Source organism: Bubalus kerabau, chromosome 1 (assembly GCF_029407905.1).
Source record: "Bubalus kerabau isolate K-KA32 ecotype Philippines breed swamp buffalo chromosome 1, PCC_UOA_SB_1v2, whole genome shotgun sequence".
NCBI lineage: Eukaryota > Metazoa > Chordata > Mammalia > Artiodactyla > Bovidae > Bubalus > Bubalus kerabau.
Genome location: NC_073624.1, coordinates 194,330,693 through 194,347,201, shown reverse-complemented (window position 1 = coordinate 194,347,201; position 16,509 = coordinate 194,330,693). Strand labels below are relative to the sequence as shown.

The 16,509-nt window shown below is 37.6% G+C and overlaps 1 protein-coding gene across 1 annotated transcript in view; it reads right to left on the bottom strand.

Annotated features, from left to right (window-relative positions):
• The window catches only part of FBN2 (fibrillin 2), a 224,886-nt gene that overhangs the window by 40,094 nt on the left and 168,283 nt on the right, over window positions 1-16,509 (bottom strand). The window contains exons 33-41 of the mRNA XM_055548444.1: window positions 14,766-14,888; window positions 12,936-13,061; window positions 7,879-8,001; window positions 7,193-7,315; window positions 4,350-4,511; window positions 3,552-3,620; window positions 2,701-2,826; window positions 1,169-1,294; window positions 409-561 (exon numbers count right to left, since the gene is read on the bottom strand). Coding sequence (XP_055404419.1) covers window positions 409-561; window positions 1,169-1,294; window positions 2,701-2,826; window positions 3,552-3,620; window positions 4,350-4,511; window positions 7,193-7,315; window positions 7,879-8,001; window positions 12,936-13,061; window positions 14,766-14,888 — 1,131 coding nt within the window. The remainder of the gene's footprint in view (window positions 1-408; window positions 562-1,168; window positions 1,295-2,700; window positions 2,827-3,551; window positions 3,621-4,349; window positions 4,512-7,192; window positions 7,316-7,878; window positions 8,002-12,935; window positions 13,062-14,765; window positions 14,889-16,509) is intronic.

The window sequence follows — 16,509 nt, the reverse complement described above, 5'->3', positions numbered from 1 at the left end:
CATGTTTTCCAAGACCAAACTTAATGAGCATGTTGGAATTTAAATAATCACAATTTACCAAAATGACATCTTCTAAGTATAACACAATGACACAGATTCTCAATAAATACTTCTTTTATGAAGAGAAGAGTAATTAAAGCAGCATGTTTAAATGGACTGGTGTTATAAAATTCTAACTCTTCAGGAATGGGGCTTATTTTCAGGATCCAGACTTTACTCAAGGGACATCTCAGAAATTAGTGTTTGGACCTTAAAGAGGACTGGCTGCCTGAGAAACCAGGCACATGAGTTCCTGGATATTTTCAGAACTACGTCTGCTTTTAGAACCCCTGTGTTTTCACTCTAGCGTCACATGCCTCCCCGTGTCACTAACTTGGCTGTCCGCAGAAGCAGGCGCTGAGTGCTTACCTGTTCCTGGCGCTGGGCATGGTTCACAAGGTTTGTTCCAGGCTTTGCCCACATTGTATGTGCAGCAGCACATCCTCTTTGTCACATTAAAAGGCAACTCATTCTCACAAGTGGTTCCATTATAGCTCCGGTAGCAGAAGCTTTTTCTCATGTCTACATAGAGAAAAACAAACATGCCGACCCATCCTGCCAGCAAGCAGCTAATAATAAACCCCATACACCTGGAGACACTAAAATTCCTCCACTAACTCTGAAAATTTTCATGGTCATGTGGAAGTATCTTAAAAATAATTCTTTAAGTTGAACACAAATCATTTTTAGTTAAGCGTCTTTCCTGTTTTTAAGTAAGGGATTTCACTTTTAATTCTCTTGGGGGACAAAGTTAATAGATATTTCTCTATTCAAATGCATTTATTTAATTTAAAAAGCATTACATGTTAGATTTTAAATGTTCTAGTATTTGTAAAACAATGTTCAATTTATATGAATGTAAAATAAAAGTATGTAAGAATATATAATTATAATATTTGTTGAAATTTTCTACCGCAGACTCATGCTTTATAACATGTAACTATGCAGCCAAAATACATTAAAAATATGATACACAACCATAAGTTTATAAGACTTTGAAATACTTTACTATTCATAGAGATTTAACTTCCAAACTTTCTGCATAATTATGACCCGTTTGCCTCTGAGAGATAACTGATGGCCAGGAAGCCAGCAACAGCAACCTCATCCGCTTCAGAGCTCTACCTACCCATGCAGTTGTGGCCTCCGTTGACCTGCATGTACTCAGGTGGGCAAATGCAGGTGTAATTTCCCAGAGTGTTGTAGCAGGTCCCAGGCCCACACACACCAGGATGTGCAAAACACTCATCAATATCTACGGGATGCAAGAATATCCACTAATTAGTAAATATTTTCCCCATGAATTTACATGACTTAAACAACTGAACAAAGCATACAGATGAGTCCCCCAATTTTTATTTTTATAGAATTCATCTTACTTTTTATAAAATTTAGAATTTAAAGCAATTACATAGGAAACACCCCCAAAATGCATTTATGTCACATACAATATGCCCTTCTTCAGAAAAATAAAAATCTAACATTTAAAAATAAAGGTGATCCAAATAAATTATTCCAAAGTGGCAAAAAAAAAATATCTCCAATGGTGCCTATATTTTTAAACTGAAATTTCATACTCTTCAGATGGAATTGCTTTAAAGCTACTTTCCTCTTATGTCACTGAAATCAAATTTTAGTGCCAACTTTAAACTGAAGGCACTTATACAAGCCTTTTTCTTTATAGCTCCATTCAAATTAACACCCATTAAGAGATTCTAGAAGTAGCACAGTTTCTGGTTATTCTCCTTATTACAGCATATTTCTTCCAGATGTACTTATCTAAAATGTTCCAATAGAAAAGTTATAATGGAAATAATTACACTAAGTGTTTAATGTTTATTTTTAGAAGCATCCATTCATTCATTCCATAAATAAATACTGAGATTCTACTGTAAGCTAGAACTTATAGCTATAAAGATGAAATTGGATGTGGCCCTTGCTTCAAGAAGCTCCCAGTCTAGTGGGAAGACCAGGCCCCTAAAGGATGATTACACTGCCACAAGAGAAGTGGGGGATGGAACCAAGAAAGGCATCTGCATAACCTCTGAACTGTTTCATATGCTGTTGTGCAACATTAAAAAGTCACTGAAAGTATTAACCTAATGGTCCCACTTCAAATATACATATTTTTCTATATAAAATATAAAGTTAAAATATGAGTTAATAACTTATATTGAATGCTTTCATAGTATTTCAGCTTTCTCCCTTTATCATCAACCTATTTCCTCAGAGAAAAATAACAGTCAACTACTGCAAATAATCTGTAAATTTAGCTATCATCATACAGGGCTTCCCTGGTGGCTCAGATGGTAAAGAAAGTGCCTGTAAGGCAGGAGACCCGGGTTCAATTCCTGGGTCAAGAAGAACCCTTGGAGGAGGGCATGGCAGCCCACTCCAGTATTCTTGTCTGGTGAATCCCCGTGGACAGAGGGGCCTGGCGGGCTACAGTCCATGGGGTCACAAAGAGTCGGACACGACTGAAGTGACTTGGCATCATGCATCATTATACAACTTAGAAGCACTGACGGACAAGAAAAAAACTATGAACCAGTCTCATCATGTCCCTTGATAAAACTTGAAGATGGACTCTTTTCTCCAGACCTGACCAGTAATTTTGTTTTAAATAGCCACTAATAACTTTTAGGTATGAATTCATCTCACCTTCACAGATGCGGGTTTCCTCGCTGAGGTAGTAGCCTTGAGGGCACTCACACTGGAAGCTACCAAAAGTGTTAATACAGTTTCCACCCTGGCAGAGTCCTGGTAACTCCTGGCATTCATCAATATCTGCAAAAGGGGAGACAGCTCAGATACTATCATGAAAGACAAGAGTCACTATGAGGGCTTTCAAATGTGTGGTACTGTAAGACCTGCAGACATCCATGCATCCAAGTGAATGCACACTTAAGACTGGAGGTTTATTGTGATCATGAATTCCCCTGGCTTAGTCATGGAACTCTGCTATAATCTGAAAAGAGCAATAACTAAATCTAACAATGGTGAAAGTTGGGGATAATTATAAAAAGAGTTTCCCTGCAGAACAATCACACACCACTGCAACGGATCAAGTCTGACTTACGAATGATTTTTCAGCAAACTGGCAACTGTCTACCTGTAATTTTGCAAAATAATCTTGTCTGGGCTGTTCTAACTTTTCTACCAGCTTTTCTCTAAAGTAAGCTCTTGTTTAAATCTGGTGCCATCAGAGGCGGAGAAGGCAATGGCACCCCACTCCAGTACTCTTGCCTGGAAAATCCCATGGATGGAGGAGCCTGGTAGGCTGCAGTCCATGGGGTCGCTAAGAGTCAGACATGACTGAGTGACTTTACTTTCACTTTTCACTTTCATGCATTGGAGAAGGAAATGGCAACCCACTCCAGTGTTCTTGCCTGGAGAATCCCAGGGACGGGGGAGCCTGGTGGGCTGCCATCTATGGGGTCACACAGAGTCGGACACGACTGAAGTGACTTAGCAGCAGCAGTAGCAACAACAGCCATCAGAGGTATACTCACCTTCTAAGATGATTGTAATGGGGTTAGGTCTGAAGCCTTCCCCTCCAGGACACAAAGTGTAATATTCAGCTACAAAACAAGGGAAAGAAAAAGAAATTTGATAACCTGTGTGCAAGAGGCCGAGACAAGGAATTAGCACTTAACAACTGACAAGCTCAAAGCACATATCCTAAGGGGTGTATCTATGTTTTCCTAGGTGCCTTTTCAAACACAGTATCTTTAAAAGTATATTAACGTTCTACTTGAAATAAGATCATTACTTCATAAACTACAAAGTAGAATAACAAAACCCATTTGTTTTTAATTAAATAAAAAACTACTTTCAAACAATTTATATCAACAACTTTTTTTGGCCAGTAAATGAAAACCCAAAGATTCAACAATGTTGAGTTTCACCTATGCTCATATCAGGACACACATTTCCATTTAAAATATAACTTGGTTGGACTTGAGGAATACAATGCATCTATGAGCCTCAACTAAAACAACTCTGGAAAAGAAGCAGGAATGGCCTTTATCTGTGATACCAGGGAGAACTGATATTATCATCCTTCATAGTGGATTGTGGTTAAAAATTGTTTTCTCTTTTTATCGTATCAAGAAAAACAATAAGAAGAGAGGAATCCAGATTCTTTTTATATGAAGCCTTCTTGGCTGGTTTTAGCATAATCACTGAAAGCAGTCCAGATTCAAAGTTCGGACTCTCACTTCCTCCCTTGTCCCCAGCACCAGAAGAAATCGGCAGCTAGTCTTCAGCTCCCAGAGGGTCCCTGTCCTCTTCTTTGGCTTCATACTCACTGCTATTGACAGGGGGGCAGGTCTCGCAGGGGTTCCCCCAGGCCTTCCCCAGAGAGCAGCAGCAGGAGGAGCGGCTGACGCCCACCCCAATCTCAGTGTTGCAGGACAGGCTCCCGTCGCCCCGAGGACCGAACTTCAGGTAGCAGTTGCCCACGCGGTTGTCTGCAGAGCAACACAGGAGTTTACAATGGTCCTTACAGTAGTAAGAATGTCATTTTGGAGAAAGGTCACTCAAATGATGAAATTCAAATTCTGTACATTAACTCCCTGCAAGAAATCATCACTTGCTTTAGAGTTTTTCCAAGTTGTAGGAATTAAATCAATTACAACAATTTCCCATGTTTAGATATCCATCTAGATCATGGGTTAAAGAGAGTAAGCAATTACTCACCTGGGACATTCTGGACTTTTAATAAAATGAATGCAAGAAAAACATTTCCTAATAATCAATCAGTCTGTATCATGAGTTTATCAACAAAGGAAATGAAATCCAGTATAAGTTAAAACAATGTATCCTATTACTAAAATAGTGATAACGCAACCTCCTTCCTCTCCTTCCCATAATCTTTATTCTCCCAAAGTTTTGCTTCAATTTGCACATCAAGCTTTGCAAGTTTTGGAAGAGTCAGTCTGTAACAAGTTTAGAAAGGATATTTAAGAGAATAAGTGACTCTCAAACTTTCTCTTATCTCTGAGTATCATCTAGATCACCTCATTAGTTCCATCTCTCTAAACATGATCAAATTTGTGGCTCCATCTTTCACCTCTCCCTGAACTCCAGATCCTTCTTCCAAGTGCCTAGTATTTTATTTCTCCTCTTAGATATCTAACAGCTATTTTAAAGTTACCATGTCTAAAGTCAAACACTTGATACTCTTGCCTCCACATAAAAAACCTGCTCCAATCCTCTCCCAGGCTTTTTTTGCATTTTCAATAAACAGAAAACTCATTTTTAAAAACTGCTCAGGCTCTAAACTTTGGAGTCAAACTTTGACTCCTTATTCAATCCAGTTAATAAGATCTGTCAACACTACATTCAAAATATACCTGGAATTTGATGACTTGCCACTGCTTTCAACATCACTGCCACCTGAGTTCAGGCCACCATCACCCCCACCTGGACTACTGCAACCGTTTCCTAGCTCATCTCCTGACCCACCTACAGTCTGTTTTTCCCTCCATAGCTTCCTTCAGAAGCATTACCTGGGGTCAGGCCACTTCCCATGGCGTCCCGTCTCAAATCAGAGTACAAGCCAAAGTTCTTTACAGTCTAGCTAACCACTTGGGGAGCTTTTCATTCTTTTCCTTTCTTTTCTTAATTCTTTTAAGTTTTATTTTTGTTGCCGAATCTCAGGTGCTGACACAAGTGTTAACTCAAGGTTCTGCTCTTACTAGGCTTGTATTCATTCATCCTTCCTTCTTTCCTCCCTATCACTCTTTCCCTTTTATCCCTGCTCTCCATCTCCTTCCTCTTCCCCTACTCAAACATTGGAAAGTGCTTAATATTACTTTTTATGGTCTGCACTGTTGCAAAATTAGTATTTTGGGGGGTTTTTTGGTGCACATTTAAAATTTCTATGAATGCTATTTTGTCATTTGCCTCATTCTATCTTTATAACATGCTGTCAACTCCACAGTGCCCAACTGCCATTCTTTTTTAATCAACCCACTCTCCAAAATGGTTTCTAAATTCTTGCCACCACAAATAACAAGGCACTGAACATGTTTCCTTATTTTCTGGATGGGCCTGTGATGATATTACTTTCTTTGATATAAAGAGCCTCGAGAGGAACTGCTGGTTCTCCTCTTAGGAAAAACAGTCAGTGTTATCTGCCGTCTGCATCCAACAAACCTTTTTACTTTTCATATTTGTAAGTAATTTTGAAAATAATTTTCATAAGAAAAAGGCACAACCTTATTAAAATTTTTAATGAGAATTTAATCATAACTAACAAATTTTATTCCATATTTTCTTGGTTTTGAAGAAATATATACCTATATAAATATAGGCTTTTCTTATACCTATAGAAAGACAGGTTTTTCTTATACCTATAGAAATACAGGTTTTTTCCCTTGGTTTTGAAGAATTATATAACTAATGGTATGCTGCTGCTGCTGCTAAGTCGCTTCAGTCGTGTCCGACTCTGTGCGACCCCATAGACGGGGGCCCACCAGGCTCCCCCATCCCTGGGATTCTCCAGGCAAGAACATTGGAGTGGGTTGCCATTTCCTTCTCCAATGCATGAAAGGGAAAAGTGAAAGTGAAGTCACTCAGTCGTGTCCGACTCTTTATGATCCCATGGTCTGCAGCCTACCAGGCTCCTCTGTCCATGGGATTTTCCAGGCAAGAGTACTGGAGTGGGGTGCCATTGCCTTCTCCAAACTAATGGTATAAATACCATTAATTGCTTGCCTTGTCAACTGTCATGCATGAACCTGAAACATATTCATTTTGTAAAACTGAGTCCACATTTCAAAGGCATCTGTCCTGGTTAATGCACTGGGCAGGGAGCCAGGCAACTTGGGGACACTGCTTCAGCTCTGCCATTTGCAAGCTCTGCAACCTTAAAACAAGTCACTGCACTTCTAGGGCTGTGGTTCTCACGTCTGTGAGAGGAGGATGTGGGAGCAGATGTCTCAAAAATTCCTGTTTCAAAATATGACTTGGAAGATTAGCAGAATAAAAGTGACCATGTATTTTGGCAGTCTAGTTTACTTCAGGTAAAAGAGTACTACTTTAAGTTAATTGTAGCAAATGCTCATATTACAGTTCATTATCAAGAGAGTATGAGTATTCAACTCTATGTGCTTCTATCTGTTGGTTTCATAGTGCTTTCACTTACCAACACACCCCACACCGGTGGGGTTCAGCTGGAAGTCAGGTGGACAGTTACACTCGTAGCGACCAGGAGTGTTGACACACAGGCCGTTCACACAGTTTATTGGATCTGCACACTCATCGATATCTAGGAAAAACATTTAGAACGCCCACATCAACATCTTTACTTTCCTTGTGCATGCTGCAGTTCCAAAGGATTTGGTGGAAATTCTGAAAGTCAGTAGACTAAAAATCTTTAGGAGGGACTCAGCACAATGAAATACTGGTACACACCTAAAGCAGTTTCCATATATCAATCAGACAGTATTCATGATGGTATCATTTAATATCTTTAATAAATAAATAAGTAAATTACATTGAAATCTTGCAATTCTGAAGAAAATCATGGTATCATTTCTTGCTTGAATTAAACTTAAATATATGTATAACTGTACACGTATGTGGACATCATAAATATATACGAGATATTTTACTAATTTCATGTTGAATATTTAAAATTAAGCTGTTTACATTACAAAAAATCAATCTCACAGTTAGAAATAAATGTATCAGAATGTAATTTCCTTTTTCAAAAAAAATGCATAACCTGAGGCATAGCAGGCTAAGCAGAAATTTGGGGAACTTTTATGTCTAGCACAAAACGTTCTTTTCAATTAATAAGAATACAATTAAGCCCTTAACTGGCCATACCTGTACAGTTCCCTCCTGTTCTGTCCAATTCATAACCATCATCACAGATACAATGAAACATTCCAGGCAAATTATTACATGTTCCAAAGACACAAATATTTTGGAAGGAGCATTCATCGATATCTGGAGATTAAAAAAAATAGTAATCTCTTGATTATAAAGATTTCAATTTACTGGATGACATTAATAAATTATTCCATCTCCTCAGATGTTTTTATGGAGCAAAAAATTTTCTTTTACTTTGACCAGGGATGTCACATAAACAGCAACCAACTAACATTCAGATGGAGCAGAGACATAAAAGGATATTATTTCATTTTATTGACAGTATTTTAACTGTCTTGGGTTGTAAAATACTTAAGAAAAAGTGGGCCTGGGGCTTAAACATTTTTTTTTTAATTAAGTACAAACATGCGAAGGGAATAAGATTATAAAAAAATGAAAAATAAAAACAAATTCAAAGATTCCAATAATGAAAACTTCAGATGTTTTAGAAATATCTACAACATGTAAAATATATAACATTTTAAATATTAAATGTATCTTTTAAATTATTTAAGTTTAACTTATTTAAACTTTTGTATTCTGTAATCTGACCTGTTTTAATAAGGTCAGTTATAAACAGGGAAAGAATTTTTTCCCTAGTAGTGTGTAATAAGATCATCATTGCCCCACATTCCTTCAATTTCATTAAAACATCTCTGTTGGCCTCAAGTCATAAATTCAGGTTATAAAAGTCTTCCATGAAGCTTTAACTCAAAATAAATGAGAAGTTATTACTCCTCATTCATATGAAAATGAAGGCATATGTATGCCTGTCCAGCTGTAGAAATAATCTGTATTTTTACTCATAGGAAGAAGATGGACATTCTTGTACACAAATAACCTCATATTCTGAGAATGCAGACCAGGCATGCCATTTCAGGCGAGACTAGACAAGTCATTCTAAAATGCTGTCTCAAGACAGTTATATCTTTAGTATAAAAGGGTCTTTCATGATAGATAAAATAAAGCATTTCAATTATCTTATATTTAAAGTATAGTTCAAACTGTGTTTAGAAGTTCAACTGATGTGCAAAGTTGTCTTTACTTGCGTTGGGGCAATAAAGTTATTCTTTTTATATAAATGGGTAAAGACTCATTAAGTTAGTTTATAACTGAGTTGCAGTAAGCTGTAAATGTAATTGTATTATCAGCCCTATGTATGCATTGTACTTTTAAATGAATTTTATTACAAATAACTTCCATTGGAATGATGAAAAAGTTGTGTGAAATAAGGTTTTTTAAAAGAATATTGTCTTGTTTTTATAAACTTGATGCATATTCAGAAATTTGAACAATATAGAAAAGTATTGATAACAAATAGAAAAGATAGGAAACAACACAGAAAATAAGACAGCAAAAACAAAAATCACTCAAAAATGCTTCTATATAGACTTATCATAATTGGATGAACAATATTGCAAATACTGATATTTCTCAATGCATATTCAGAGAGACTGAACCATTTTCAAGCATTAAATCAGTTTTTCATTATGTCAGTAGCTTCTGAAATTCTAACATAAAGAATTGATGAAAAATACTAAACCCTTATCACCTTTTGGCTTTATGTTAAATTCAAATGATTTTAAGACAGTGGATTCTACACAATGATGATTAAAATTAGCATGAATATATATATGCTTCCAACTCATTTTTGTTATTCATATTATTTTCACTTTTTAAATGTTCATGCCATTTACCATAATCTCTAAAGAATTTAGTACTAATTCTTTAAAATCAATAATGTTTTTATTGTCACTTCTCCAATTACTGCTTCCTGCCTCCCCATTTATAGTTCTTGGTTGTTTCATTGCTGATAAGTTGTGTTGTTTTCTTCCCCCAAGACAAGAAAGGAGAACCCGTAGGTGCTTTCTTTCTGAATTATTTCACATGTCAGGATATGTCTATGTCTATATAATTAATGAACTCTGAGGTATAATATTCTTGCCACATGTGTTCTTATAACTGGGAGGGCAGCATTCTAATGTGTATTTGGTTGTCTTGTTCAAGGCTTGCCTTTTCTATCTGGAGTTTGAAGAATCTCTGACTTAAGCTGACAAATACAATAAAGCTTAAAATTTGTCTTATGATTTACCCCTTCCTGTATATTCAGTTCTTTCTTCTATTTTAGGAAAATGTTTAGTTGCTCAATATGTTTTTCTATTCAACTTTTAGGAACTCTTCATGTCAGAAACACCCATTATACTTAAGCTTATGGCCTTTGTCTTATTTCCCCTCTTTTTTCACTGTGATTATCTCACTGGTAATTACATTTTCATCTCCACTATTCTTTGCTGTGTCTATTTAATAGTTCTCTTATTTTCCTTGATTGGACTGTGTTTTTTGTTTCCCAACTCTGCAATGTCTTTTCTGTTCTTATACTTACTTTGAACTTGTGCAATCATGTTTTTATTACGATTATCTATGGTACAACATACCTACATGGAATCCGCTCTTGTCCCTTGACTAATTTTCTCCTACTCTGAATTGATTAATGTTTTTTGTATGTTCTTATTTTGTTGTTACTTCCATAGAAATAACAGCATAGAAGCTGTTGTTTCAGTTTACTTACACTTTACTTGGTCAGCTCTTTTGAGAGTTTTTATATACAGTTGGTGCTTGAACAACATAGGTTTGAACTGCATGTGTCTATTTAAACATGGCTTTTTTCCCCTCAGTAGTAAATACTTCAGTGTAGTAGTACAGCTACACTATCTGCGGTTGGTTAAATATGTGGATCCATGAAAACAGAGGAATGCGGAACACCGATGGCTGACTACAAGTTGTACACGGACTGCCCACCGAGCTGAGGGTAGGCGTCCCTAGCCCCCACATTATTCAAGTGTCAACTGTACTCCCATACAGTTTAGATGGAACTTCTTGACATCCTCCCTTCTTTTTTAATCTTCGGATTTTTTGGAAGATAGCTTGGGGTATGGGTTTCACTAAAGCTTCTGCAATGTGGCCCAGAGTTTCATAAGGTGGGGGAAGATGAGAAACACAGATGGGAAGACCTCTGCTGGGCTCTGTGTGCTTTTTGTTGATGAACCTGACCCCTGATCTCTCTTCCGACATCATAAGAAATGCTCTTGTCTCTGGGTTCACTCCACGTGATGGGAGTCCTAACCTGTCCCTGAGGCGGTTCCTGCAGGTTTTGTATGCTTCCATTTTGGTGAAGAATACTGAGAAATGGCCAACTCTAGCAAACATTTAAACTCTACAGAAATTAGAGGTAGATGCTGAGTGGACTATGTTGATCAGAGGATTAATTCAGAGGGGCATACATTTATAGTAAGATGGAAAAATGTCAAGAAACTAACGTAACTCAGGATAAACTGTCTGGATGTGCCAGATCTCATAGAAAAAGAAACAACAAAACAAAGGAGAAACAGGCAGAATCACAGAATTACATTTTGGGGATCTCAAAAGTTGACATCAATCTAAATGGAGCAGAGGGTGAGCTATGTGTGTGCCACTCTCAGATGCCCTAGCAATTGGGATTTCTCTACATGGAAATGACATATTTTGGGAAAGCCAACACAGGAAGGAAGTACAGTAAAGAGAAACTATTTAGTATCACCCTGGGGGAGGTTCTAGGAAAAGTTTTAGAAGGGCCTAGGCCCCACATAATGGAATAGAACTATGAAGGGCAAATGTTGTCTTAAGTATAAAGGATTAATTTTGAAATTTTATGTTGGCAAAAGTGTCTGGATACTGGTAACTTGTTCCTTTTCCCACCAATTCTTGTCTAGCTGACATGCATAATAAATCATGTAATTCCATGACCATATTGACTCACAGTTTCTACTAACTGGCTTCAATGCTTATAAAGAAGCAGGACTAAGAAAAAAATAAAGCTCATTCTATAGCTGCTCTGTATAAAATGCTTTAGATTCTGCTCAACCTAGCAGGTCAAAGTAGAAGCACAAATGTTTTCAGTTTGTAGTATTTTCCCAGAGCCTACTACTCATTCTCTTGTTCTGATTCGATCCAAATTGGTACATATTTATGGAAAATTTCATGATCTTTTATGCACACTTTTTCTCTTCAGTGATACGCTGGTGGTGGGGCAGAGTCAGGCTCTAGTTCAAGCTGCCCCAGATTGTATAGTTTTCGTTTGGTTGGTGAAGTGTATGCATGTGTGCGTGTGTGTGTGTAAGCTGGCATTTACTATTTCTGTTCATTTGACTAGATACTCACGTAGGGAAAGCCTATAATCTGGTTTCATTTAAAAATCTTTGCCTAGCAGCCAGCCTGAGTTATTTTTTTAAGGTTTTTTATGAATCACTAATTTTGTTAAAAACCTTATGGCATATGAATCATTTTCAGTCCTTTCCTTTATTTACATTTTAATGTACTCTTAAGAACACAATGATGACCCAAACTCAATGCAATGTGAATTGAGTCTCTAATGTAAAAGAAAATTCAACTTCTTTTACTTGGAAAGATATCACACTAGTTACAAAGTCCCATTTCCAGGAAAGGGGGTGATGTCATAACTTAAGAGGAAGGAGACATGACTATTCAGCAAAAGGTGCAGTTCTCGATGAGTCCCTGAAGAGGACCTCCAGTCCCAGACATGCAGATAGCCGACTCAGGTAAGAAGGTAACGCCAAAAATGAGCTACCTAGATTTTGACAAACACATTACATAACAGTGATTGAGGTACATAATGTATCATATTTTAAAAGCTGAACAGTTTATCCACATGTCATTCATTTAGTGATTAAAAACAAAAGAAAACGTTTAAAAAAAGAGAGAGAAATAGTTAAAAAAAATTGAATAAGCCAAAGTTCAAACTATTGGCTCTTGGCCAGGAAAACTTCATAAGAGATGAAAGCCGCCTTCATCATTATTCATTCGGCAAAATAATCCATGCTTAAACAAATGACTTTTATATGTGCAGCATGTGCTGTGTATTCTGCTTCCAGGTGGAGCCCGTTCCAGCCCTTTTTGTGGTTTCATTTGTTGCAGTTGATCCAACTTGGAAATGAGTTGGAATCCTGGTGACCCACCTTGGCAGGACCTGCTGTCTGAGGCTGGCGTGAAGCCCATCTCACACTCGCAGCGATATGCGCCTGGGACGTTGAGGCACTGTCCGTTCTCACAGAGATTTATGTTTTCTGCACACTCATCAACATCTGTTGAAGGAGCAAATTACATCTCTATTAAGTTCCAAATCTCCTGACACATTTTTTTTTTTTCTCTGTTCCATAACTAAACCAATCTCACTGGCCTGAGTTAGTGTTCATTAACATCAAACAATTATCCATACACACCTAAATAAAGGTATACCACTTGACAATAAAGCTGTTTAATCTATAACATGCAATTCCATCACGATAAACAGGAGGAATGAGGTATACGATCTCTCTCCCATCTGTCTCAGTTCTCTTTAAGGCTAATTTGATGCATCAATGCTATAGCAACATCATTTAGAGATAGCCAAGAATGGTGGAATTAACCTTAAAATGGCATTAATTCATCTGAAAACATTAGAGTTAAAATGAACAACTCTTACTTTCATTAATTCAAGCATTTTTACGTAAAGCAGGGACACTCTATGGGAATGAGGGAAGTTTCTTGCATGCCATTACAATCTCATTAAATTTTTTAATTACACAAAGAAGAATCTCATTCTTATTTTAATTACACAAATGAGCATTATTTATAGATCTTAAAGACAATTCATTTGACTCTATCACATGGAAAAAGGGGTTAAGGGCAGAAAACAATGTTTATTGAGGGCCTAACCCTTGCCACGGAGTGTGCTAGTTGCCTGACATGCATGTTTTCATTTAGTTCACCAACCCTGTGAGGTTCAGAAGAGGAAGGGCCCGAGGCTAAGAGTAGCCGACTGAGCCGTGGGAGGCACAGTGAGCTAACGTGCGGTTGAGCCAGGGTCTGAGTCCAGCCGTGTCTGACTCCAAGGCCAGGCCCTTGTCTTCACAGCACAGAGCACAGACATGCTGAGAAAGACGCAGCACCCAGGGTTTAAAAGTAAGAAAGCTTTACAACTGAATATACGTGTTTTCTTAAAGAGCCATTAGAGAATTTTAAGTCTGAGTTCTTGACATCAATAATCATAACAAAAAATTATCTTTTAATTTGGGGTTAAATGTATGTACATTAAACTGAGACACACCTATCTTTCAAGCTGAAAAGTACTGTTCTTTATGTCCAGCAAGATGATTCTAGCCTTTTACATGAATATAATGAACGGATGTTTTATCCTCAAAGAATGTAGTATGAATTTAGTCGCATTTATTGAGCTCTTATGATGCATGTTTCTAAGCTCTTTACTTATATCATTCCATTTAATCCTTTCAAAACCATATGATAAACTGAGATTTTTATAAACACAATAAATAACCGTGATTGGGTAGGTCACAGATTTTAAGAAGCTGAATAGTTTTCCCATATGTCGTCCATTCGGTGATAGAAAAAAAAGGGGGGAAATAGTATTATTATCATTACTATCACCATGTCCATTCCAAAATGGACAAACTAAGGGCACACAGGCTAAGTAACTTGCTTAAGGCTACGCAGCCAGTAAGCAGCACAGGCAAGGTCTGAATCCAGGTGGTCTCAATCAGAACCTGTTTTTGGCCATCGTGTTAATTAATGAATAAAAGGAAATGGCAGTCGTTAAGACCACATAATAGTAAAAAATGTCATTATTTTTAAACATTTCCCAGTTTTTGTGTTTAACGTAAGCAAAAATACACATTCACTTCAAGTCAAGTGTAAAAACAGAGGTAGTAATTTCAACCTCCTTTAACTACAGTTTTCTTCCAATGACAAACACATACGCAGCGCGCTGTGAAAATCAGGACCTCACCCACCTGAGCAGGTAAATCCATCTCCAGTGAACCCTTCAGAGCAGGCACATCGGTAGGAGCCTGGGGTATTAACACACTGAGCATTTATGCTGCACTGGTGGGTTCCATTAGAACACTCGTCCAGATCTGCATGTCAAGAGAACAGAGCAGCAGAGTTCAGAAATGAAGATGGAATATTTAAACACCCAGAAAGATTTTCATTTATCTTAATTTAAATGTAAAGTGGCTGAATGGAATATGTTGTAGTTGACTGGTAAAGCCAAAAGTTCTAATCTTCTAAGACCTCCGATCTATGATCCAAAATGTTCACGCTACAAACATGGACCAAAATAATTAGTTCAAGTGCTTTTTGAGCTATCTAATCAACTAGAATTATAATGTTTAAAAGAAAACCAGGGCTAGATTTCCTTCCGATTTCTACTTAGGGTGAATTTTATCATTGGATACTTTATCGCTAAAAATGTGGGTAATTTTCAAGATAATATTGAACTTCAGAGCAAGACAATTACCATTAAAATTTTCAAGTTCATGTTATAGATGCGGAAACCAAGATATGATTCTTGACCTCACAGGGCCCCTGGTTTAGTCACTAAGTTGTGTCCGACTTCTTTGTGACCCCATGGACTGTAGCCTGCCAGGCTCCTCTCTCCATGGAATTTTCCTGGCAAGGATACTGGAGTGGGTTGCCATTTCCTCCTCCAGGGGATCTTCCCGACCCAGGGATGGAATCCACATCTCTTGGGTCTGTTGAATTGGTGGGCAGATTCTTTACAGACTGAGCTGCCAGGGAAGCTCATGGAGCCCCTAGTCTAATGGAAAAGACACATGCTAAACACAGAAAATCAAATTAAACACTGTTATACACGTACCATGAAGAAATACGAGGAAATAAGAAAAGGAGTCTAATTTGGAATGCAGGAATTAGGAAGGTCCCACTGACAAATTATTTTTAGTTAACTTTGAACCTGAAGGATGAGCAAGAGTTGACCTGCTAAAGAGAAGTAGGGATGGGTCTTCCCTGCAGAGGGAACAGCATATATAAAGACAGTGAGAAGGAAAAACGTTTGGTGTGACAATAATTAAAGGAGGTCAGAGTGATAAGGCACAATGTAGGAGACTCAGGATAATGGAAGGTGAAGCAGGAGAGACACAAGGTCTTCTAAACCATGTGAAGGAAGCTGTATTTTATCCTGAATTCAATGGGCTAAAACGACAATTATGAAGAAATCAGACCCATGGTTTAAAAAATTGGTCTGGCTGCTATGTGGAGAATGGATTGCAGGAGGACCAGAGAGGGAGGGAGCAAACACATGAGGAGGTCTTTTAGCAACTAACAGAGAGGAGGCGGCTGGGGAGACTGAGACGGAAAACAGCTGCAACAAGAGCAGGGGGATGGAGCTGGAAAGAAGCAGATGGATCTGGTGCCTGGACGTGGTTAAACCTCTTGTATTGAAGGCAGCCTATTTTCCAATAGTTGGCCAAAGTGACAGATGGGCAATAAGCACAAAAAAAGGAGGCTAGAAAAGGAGAAAAACAGTAAACAAATAGTACTAGAATAACGGGAATGGGGATATGGCTGAAAAGTCATTGGATTAATGATAAAAAGATGTCCAGGCAAGGGTAGGGAGCTAGTGGACTTACTGATGCCATGATTGAATGTTCCTTAGCAAAGTTATTTAGAAACTATGATAATTCAAATTCTAGTCAGCTACAAACATTTGACAAGTATAAAACAACTGAGTGAATA